At 38.7% G+C, this 9,130-nt stretch overlaps 1 protein-coding gene across 1 annotated transcript; it reads left to right on the top strand.

Moving 5' to 3' along the window:
* The first annotated feature begins 3,330 nt into the window (after positions 1-3,330).
* Positions 3,331-4,263, top strand: LOC115304695 (olfactory receptor 2A12). The gene has a single exon (XM_029954970.1). The coding sequence runs from the start codon at positions 3,331-3,333 to the stop codon at positions 4,261-4,263; it is 933 nt and encodes a 310-aa protein (XP_029810830.1).
* The last annotated feature ends 4,867 nt before the right edge of the window (positions 4,264-9,130 follow it).

Raw genomic sequence — 9,130 nt, 5'->3', positions numbered from 1 at the left:
CTCTTGGTCTTATTTGGTGTTCCAGGCTTACTGTTCAGGGATGGGAGTCCTCATCCTAGGGAAACTCTTTGTCAGATACTAGAATGGAATTTGGTGACTTCTGTTGTCACTTAGTAAAGTTTAGAGGAAAGTATAGCCAGTGAAAATCTGGTAAAAACCACTGCTACTAAACGGTTTCACCTCTGTTCTGTATCTGGTACCATGTTCAGTGACAACATTTGCTTTATAAAATTTAAAGAATTTAAATGCGCTCTTACTCAAGTCACTTGAGAAATGTTTCTTTATTAATTTTTAAAATTTATTTTTATTTTTTGAGAGAGTACACATGTGAGCAGGGAAAAAGGGCAGAGAGAGAAGGAGAAAGACAGAGAGAGACAGAGAAACAAAGACTCTTAAGCAGGCTCCACGCCCAGCATGCAGCCCAACACAGGGCTGGATCCCATGACATGGGATCATGACGTTGGCCAAAATCAAGACTCAGACATTCAACTGACTGAGAGACCCAAGTGCCCCAAGAAGTGTTTTTTTTTTAAACCAAAGTGAAAATGTGTTGTTCTTAAATTTTTAAAATGCAGAAAGAACAGTAAGGGAATCCAGGTCAGTGTGTTTAAGATTGTAACGAGACAATCTTTTCTTTGGATTCTGTGTAAGAAATCTCTGCATTTCTAAGATCCTCTAATTTTTATTCCAGCAAGTTTGTTCTTCCCTTTCACATTTAGATCTAAAGCCTACCTGGAATTTATTTTGTGTATTATGTGTCATAGGGGCCATGTTGTAATTTTGTTCCACATGGATAGTTAACTGACATGGCATCATGTATCCCAAATCCCAGAGCCACCTTTGCTGTAGATCATATGCATGCACTTGAGTGTGTGCACATGAGTGTGTGTGTGTGCTTCTGAATTTCTGAGTCAATTGAGTTATTCCATTGGTCTGTTTGTCTTTGCACAATACCACATTGACTTAATCACTGTGGCTGAGGGCTAAGTATTGGTAGTTGATGGATTAATTCCTTTTATCTCATTCTTCCTTCTCAAGATTTCCATAGGTGTCCTTGACCTTCCACATTTTCATATAACATTTAGAATAAGATTATTAATTTCCACACATTAAAAAAACTTGCTGGGATTCTGATTTGAATTTCATTGAAAGTATAGATCATTTTGGAGAGATTTGGAACTTTACAAATTTTCCAACCTATAAACACACACACACACACACACACACACACACACATACATGCCCACAAATAAATATCCTTCATTTTGTGCATTGACCTTGAATTCAGAGTTTTATAAAACCACTCATTGATTACAGTAGTTTATGTATAAATTAAAAATTTTTTTCTACATACATAATTGTGTTTTTTGGGAATAACAACATTTTGTATACTCCAGTTTAATTCTTATACCTTTTGTTTTTTTCTTTTTTCTTTATTGCTGACTGGTTATAGAGTCGATGTTAAATAGACATAGTGTAAGTGGATCACAGTAGGCTTGTTTCCTAACTCAGAGAAAAAGCTTTTAATATTTCATTAATTAGGTATAATATTTCTATAAGTTTATAAATACTCTTTCTCAGATTAAGTTCCTTTTCTTTTTATTTATTTATTTATTTATTTATTTATTTATTTATTGGGGGGGTGCAGAGAAAAGGAGAGAGAGAATCTCAAGCAGGTTTGTGCTATCAGCACAGAGCCCCATGTGATGCTTGATCTCACAAACTATGAGCTGGAATCAAGTCAGATACTTAACTGAGCAACCCAGATGCCCCGAAGTTCCTTTCTATTTTGCTGGAGGCCTGCTCCGGCTGGTCCAGGGCTCCCTGAAGAGGTAGCGGTGGATGGGAAAATGAGAGAGATTCATGCAGTTTCTTTCTTTCTTGGCATCATCTTCCTGGCATCATCTTCTTCTATCATCTCCTATCTCCTCAGGTTTGGGCCTTTATTTATAGACTTATGCCATCAAAAAGTGGAATTTTTACAAATAATTTTCAGTGATAAAGATGCTTTGAAAAGGGTGCAGAAACAGGTTTTACAGAGGCATTTCTTCAGAACTATTCTAATTACAGTGAGGTAACTTACACATCATAGGATAACAGGATATTCTCAGTGAAAAGCAGATAATATACACATTTGTTTGAACAGGGAGTAAATCTTACAACTAAGAAGATAGCAGGGTGTTTTCAGTGAGAAGCAGATAGCAAACTCATTTTATAACAATGACGCTAAAATTCAGGCAGAAACAGGGCTAGTAGGCATTCTATTTGGCTCAGAAGAGGAAGGATATATTCATGATGGTTAGTAAGTAAACCTTTTGTCAACCTTGTTCTTTGATGTTGAAGGTCAAACGCCATAGGAACCCTAGATGAGCTGGCCTTTGCATATGAGTGTAAGTTGTAACTACTCTTACCTATCTTCACAATAAGCACCAAATTAGCATAGGTATGCCTAGTAATTTATGCCTGGCTCTTGTTTCTTATTCCTAAATTAGGCCTTTTCTCCAGGCCAGGGTAAACATTATTTTTGTGTTCTTTAACCCCCTTTATTTTCCATGTCTTAAGTTTGTGAAGCTCAATAGAAGAGCCTTTCAACAAACATCTGCAGTGCTTTGTTTAACTTCCTCTTTATAGAGGTGGGAATACGCTTCTTCCCATGAGGTATCTGGGGAATATCGGTCTGATTTGGAACATTGTGAGGCCTACTTAATTTTACATGAGCAATCAGTTAACAGAAGGAGATGTCAGCTTCCGTCACCTGTGGCAGGAGCCATGCAAAGTCTACCATTTCCTTACTGTTACTGTGTCATCCAGCAAGGCTGATGCGGCTCCCATCACTATTGAAGTTTTCTAAGTCTTTTTTTAGGAAATAGATCCTGAGTTTTATCTTGTTGGTGGACTTTTCCCATTAGTGTTATATAGTATCTTCTCTGTGCCAATAAATGCTTTGGAATGATAGTACCCATTTATCTGGCCAAGAGCATGCTTTGTCATTTCTTTTCTTTTTTTTTTTCCAGCTAATTATTGATTACAGTGAATTTCAAATAATGACATTTCTATTTTTTGGAAAAGTAGCTAGAGACCCCAATTTTCATGCGAAGTCTACTAATTTTTAATACCGAAAAATAACTAAATTTGTTAAATATCTCTGAAAGCCAAATGTACAGATCAACATCACAGACTCTGGACTGGATTGGATCCGTGAATTACTGATTTGTGGCCTCTGCATAAATTCTCCCTCTGTATGAACAGATCATTCCTTTTTCCTTTTCTACCACTCAGCTCCAAAATTCCTGTCCTATGAGTGGCATTGTATCTATCTGTCAAAAGAACATGGGAAGCAATCAGACATGGATCACAGAAGTAATCTTGCTGGGATTCCAGGTTGACCCCAAACTTGAAATTTTCCTCTTTGGATTCTTCTTGCTATTCTATAACCTCACCCTGATGGGAAATGGGATGATCCTAGGGCTCATCTGCTGGGACTCTAGACTGCATACTCCCATGTACTTCTTCCTCTCAAACCTGGCCATCGTCGACATGTCCTATGCCTCAAGCATTGTCCCTAAGATGCTGGCAAATCTTATGCATCAGAAGAAAACCATCTCCTTCGCTCCATGCCTGCTTCAGACCTTTTTGTATTTAGCCCTTGCTGTCACAGAGTGCATGAGTTTGGTGGTAATGTCCTATGACAGGTATGTGGCCATCTGCCATCCCCTACATTACACTGTCATCATGAGCTGGAGAGTGTGCACCATCCTGGCTGCCACTTGCTGGATATTCAGCTTCCTCTTGGCCCTGGTCCATATTACGCTCATTCTGAGGTTGCCCTTTTGTGGGCCACAAACAATCAACCACTTTTTCTGTCAAATCATGTCAGTATTTAAATTGGCCTGTGCTGACACTAGACTCAACCAAATTGTTCTCTTTGTGGGCTCTGTGTTTGTGTTGGTGGGGCCCCTCTGTTTGGTGCTGGTGTCCTACACACACATCCTGCTTGCCATCCTGAGGATCCAGTCTGGGGAGGGGCGCAGGAAAGCCTTCTCCACCTGCTCCTCCCACCTGTGTGTGGTGGGGCTCTTCTTTGGCAGCGCCATCGTCATGTACATGGCCCCCAAGTCCAGCCATTCTCAAGAACAAAAAAAGATTCTATCATTATTTTACAGCCTTTTCAACCCTATGCTGAATCCACTGATCTACAGCCTGAGGAATGCTGAGGTGAAGGGTGCCCTGAGGAGATTTCTGAGGAAGAAAACAACAGTGTGAGGGATGGTTTGGAGTATTCTGAGCTTTTGAGCTTTTCTTCATGATCCTGGGTCCTTGAATGCCCTTTTGAGTCCCTTATTTTAACAAACTCAGTAGTCTTTATCTTTGGATTTCTTATAAAATGAGAATATAAATACCCTTATCATTTAAGCTATTAATGCAAAACCTGAGATAAACATGAGATGGAAAATTGTAGTCTAATCCTATTCATTAATAGAGATGCCAATATCTTAAAGAAAATATTAGTAAAAGAACTCCACAAAATATTACATTTTGATAAAGCTTTTATCTTCCAAATGCAAAAATTGTCTAACATTAAAACAATGAGAATAATTTGCCACATTAACAAATTAAAAGATATATATCACTAGATCCAAAAAAGTGTTTGACAAAATTCAACATCAACTCAGGATAAAACTCTTTACAACCTAGTATAACAGTAAGTATTTCTAAAAGGATCTGCCAGAAAACAAAAGAACACATATAATAGGTATCATTCTTACTGCTGAAATGCTAGCACCTTTCCCTGTAAGATAAAAAATAAGTTAAAGATGTAGACGACCAACCACCACATATTTTCCTTGTTTTCGCCTTTTTACTAGAGACCCTAACTGGTACAGTTAGACACAAAGGACAAATATATGTGTACACACACATTTGCGAAGGAATAAACAGACTGTTATTATATTCAAATGATGTGACTACAGATGTAGGAAATCCAAAGAAATCTTTTGATACATTATTAAAATTTAAGAAACTTTAGCAAAGTAGCTTGATACAAAATCAATATGAATATCACTTACATTTTTATATAACAACAAATAATTGAAATGAAATTTTACAAAATGCTAGTAGAGACTATAGGACTTCATTTTAAATGCTAAGAAATAAATTTAACAATGCACAAAAACCTATAAAAACAAAATTAGAAAGCTTTATGGAATTCTGATGGTACTTGGGTGGCTCGGTTGGTAAATAAATACACAGGCACACAACATGAAAAATGCCAACTTCTTGAATTGGGAAACAATATTATAAAGATCCAATCTCCTCAAGTTGATTAATATGCATAATGTAGTCTGAATTAATATCCTACAACATTCCAGTGGTGTGGGTATATGCAGAATTTCACAAGCTGATTCTAAAATGCAAAGGGCCAAGGCTAGCCCAAGTACTATTTAAAAAGACGAAAATGAGGTGAAAGTGTTTAATTCTCTGGTGTGCCTTAAAGTGCCAGTAAATAAGACAGCGTGCTGCTCATCCAGGCAGCGACCCGTAAATACACTAAACAGTGTACAAAGCACAGAAGCCAGTTCGCACCTTTATAAAATGTCACTTGCCATGTTAGAGCTGTAGCATGGCCATTCAGTGGGGGACAGGAAGGGCTGTGGGTGAGAGCTCGCCCTCTTGAGGAACCATGTAGATATTCAATCAAGCAGAAAGCTCAATTCTTAGTGTTTTCAAGACCTAAGTGTCAAACACTAACTATACATAAAGCTTTTAAAAGATAAGAAGGGGAGGGGTGTTTAAAATAATATCCAAGATTGTTAATCACAAAAGAAAGTATTGATAGATTTGACTAGATTGAAATTAAGAATGTCTATCAATTGACAAAGGGCCTAAAAAGACTGGAAAGACAAGGCATTGAGTCCTCGTCTACCTGTTCTAACTTATTGGGTCTCAGACATCATCTCCTCAAAGACCAGCATATTTCAGAATCCTACATGTGATTTTTATCATTTCACTCCCATTTCTCTTTGTACCCAAATCACTTTACAAAATAAATAGACCTTAGGAATTAAGGTAAAATGGAGATTTTTCTCTTTCCTGTCCACCTGGTAGATGAGCTATTTTCAGATGTTTTGGGTGAGAAAATTTTCTGACATAGAATTACTCCCTCTCAGCAGATTTTCTCCTGTATTTCATTGGCCAGTGTTGAGCCCAATGGTGATCTCTAAACAGTCACTGACAAAGAGGATGAAATTGAGAGCTTGGCTTAGATCCTTAATGGTTTAATCACAAGACGCACTTTCTCTGATAAGCTTACTACCTAATACCTCAAGAATATCAGTACTAACTCAGCAAGGAAGGGGCAATGACCATAAGACAGACAACCAATAGTATCTTCTAATGGTTCAAGTTCTGACGCAAGATTTCTGAAATCCCGAGTAGGAAGTTGAAGTGCGCTAATCTTCTTATTCATCGCATTAGGGAATCCAATGAATACTCTTTCACAATAAGGCATAATGTTAAAAAACTTAAAGGCTACAACCTCTAAATATAATGAAAAAATGTTATATCAAGGAGATTGTATTAAGAAAAGGATTCTGAATTAGAATAAATATTTTAGTTACATAGTGGGAACTTACTTTTCCTTCTGCTATACTTAAAAATATCATGAAGAGTATGAACCAATTCTCATTAAAATGTTGTCTACTTATCCTTCCCTCCATATATTTATCTAAACACACAGAGATATGAGGGAGTCTACTAACCAAACGTACGGGTGATATTGTTGTATTTTTCTGAACTGAACCAAATTTTCATTTGGGGAAATAATCTTTTTACACAAAATAGTCAAAATACTTTCCTAAAATATCATGTGATTACATCTTGTTAATTTATTCATCTATCTGTCTGATTAGCCCTGAATTTATTTATATACTTGAATAAATCTCAGAGATTTCTTGAGCTATTTAGCCATAATAGTTATTTCTGAGTGCTTCGACATGGAATAATTAAATTTTTTCTTTGTACTTATCAGGATTGATTTTTTATGTATGGAGCTCATTTCCTTTTTACAACAAAAAAAATCCATTTCCTGCCCTAAAAGTGAGTGGAGAGAGAGGCTGGTAAAGAAGTGTAAGGATGCAGGTCTGATTCAGGTTTCCCCTCTGACCTTGAAGGCCAGCTAACACCATTAACATTTCTAAGGGGGGGGGCCTAAAGATGGAGGTTAAGACTAGTCATGCCCTACCTGAGGGTCCTAGTCACGCCCTACCTGAGGGTTCTGGGTCCACTCTGTAATTGGTTAAAGTTACTGTCAATGATGTGATGCTATATTGATTGGACCCCTGTACCTGTGTCACAATTTCCTGTAACTCCCCCTTCCCAAACTCATAAAAGGCCCTGCGCCCCCATGTTCGGGGGCTTGCTCCACGTGGATCCAGTGTGTTGGTGGAGTCTGTGAGCCCGTGCTTAAATAAGCCCGTAATAAAGCCCTTTGCTTTTGCATGCGTGCTTCGGCCTCCCTGGTGGTCTCTGGTTTTTGGGGGCAATATTAAAATCTGGGCATAACATATGGGGGCTCTCCCGGGATACCCCCCCTCAGAGCTCCTGGGACCCCGACACGTTGGGCTTAATCGCAGGCTGGTGAGTGCACTCATTCCCTCGTCCGTCTGTGTCTAAGTCTTGTTTGTCTGGTTCTTTGTGTGCGAGGGCCCTTGTGAGCGGGGCCTAGGCAGGAGGTGGCCTAAACGACCTCAGTAGGGTCCCAAAGGGGCGAGGCGGATGCGCCGGGGAAGCTCGGGACCGTGGGTGCCAGGAGCCGTCTTGGACTCACAGAGGAAAGAGACAGCGGGTTGGAGTAGTCCCGCAGCACCAAGGGTGGAATTCGGGTCCGGGGTGAGGTCTGAAGTCCACAGGCAAGTGTGGTCCTTACCTGTTCGCATCCGCGGAGATACACGTGGCAAGTGCGGCATCTGTTGGAGACACAGGTGTAGGTAGGGCACTCACTTGCGTTTGTATAAGGTTTGAGAGAGGGTTCCAGTCCCGCGGCGCTTGCAGGGACCCCGGAGAATGGGAGAAGACTGGGTCCCCCTGTCTGTCTGTTAGAAACCCTGCTGGTGGCAGCCGCAGAGTTTCGTTTCTGTTGGAGACTCTTGTATATACCTCTCTGTGCATCTGTTTGCTGTGCAACTGTTTGTCTAAGTCCTCCGAGGGAGGGAGGCAAGGTGGGCGTCCTCACCGGGACGAAGGCTAAGTGTAATTATCTGTTTGCTGTGCGTCTAGTTAAAAAAAGTTAGGTTTTGCTAAAGGATCCCAAAGGTAAATGAGATCTTTTATTGCCACTTTGGTTTAGTAAATAGAGTTTTCAGATTTGTAACAATTTGTAATTCTATTTAGGATGTGCTTTGTAATTGCCTAAGGTTTTAACAGATTTCCCAGTATTCAAATGGTAGAAAAGTCTTTTGACCAATTGGGCCCTTTCATTTAGGATGCCAAGTTACTTAAAAGCACTATTGTATAGGTTATATTGTATGGGTAAATACTGAAACTGCTCAAATATATGTGCAGTCCCTAAAGTTTTAATGTTTGGGTAAGATCATTACTTAACGCCTTTAGTAATCAAAATGTTAAGTGTCACTAAATTTCTTTGTCAAAGTGCATCACAATGAACTCCTCAGATCTTTAGATTCTGTCACAGAACGTGTTTCTTCAAGGGAAGTTGTAGAGAGGGGTTTTGGGACAAATGCAGTATTTGACATCTTTTAGGTTAGTACTAAAATGGGTAGAAACTTCCAGAGCTAGAAGCTACATTCAAGCTGAACAAGAATTAGGAACATAGGATTAAGTGAATTGATAAAAATTATAGTTTTGTGACTCTTGGTAGAAATATTGTTGGTCCTTTAATGTTTGCTTATCCAGATTAAGAAACTTTCTCTTAAGATATCTGTGACATACAGAAATGTCATAAAGTATTTGTTTGTCTAGAGCATTTATCTTTTCTCTCTACTTAAACCATCTGAAATTCAAAAACTCAGTGAATATTTCTTTCATGGCCATTACAATTGTTTGCATAAGTTCAATAAGAATCTGTTCATTTTATAATAGAACACCAATTGGAAATACTGGCTGTTTGACCAAA

This window comes from Suricata suricatta, chromosome 2, assembly GCF_006229205.1.
Source record: "Suricata suricatta isolate VVHF042 chromosome 2, meerkat_22Aug2017_6uvM2_HiC, whole genome shotgun sequence".
In the NCBI taxonomy this organism is placed as follows: Eukaryota; Metazoa; Chordata; class Mammalia; order Carnivora; family Herpestidae; genus Suricata; species Suricata suricatta.
The sequence above is the reverse complement of the archived record's forward strand: the minus strand, read 5'-3'. Positions and strand labels throughout refer to the sequence as shown.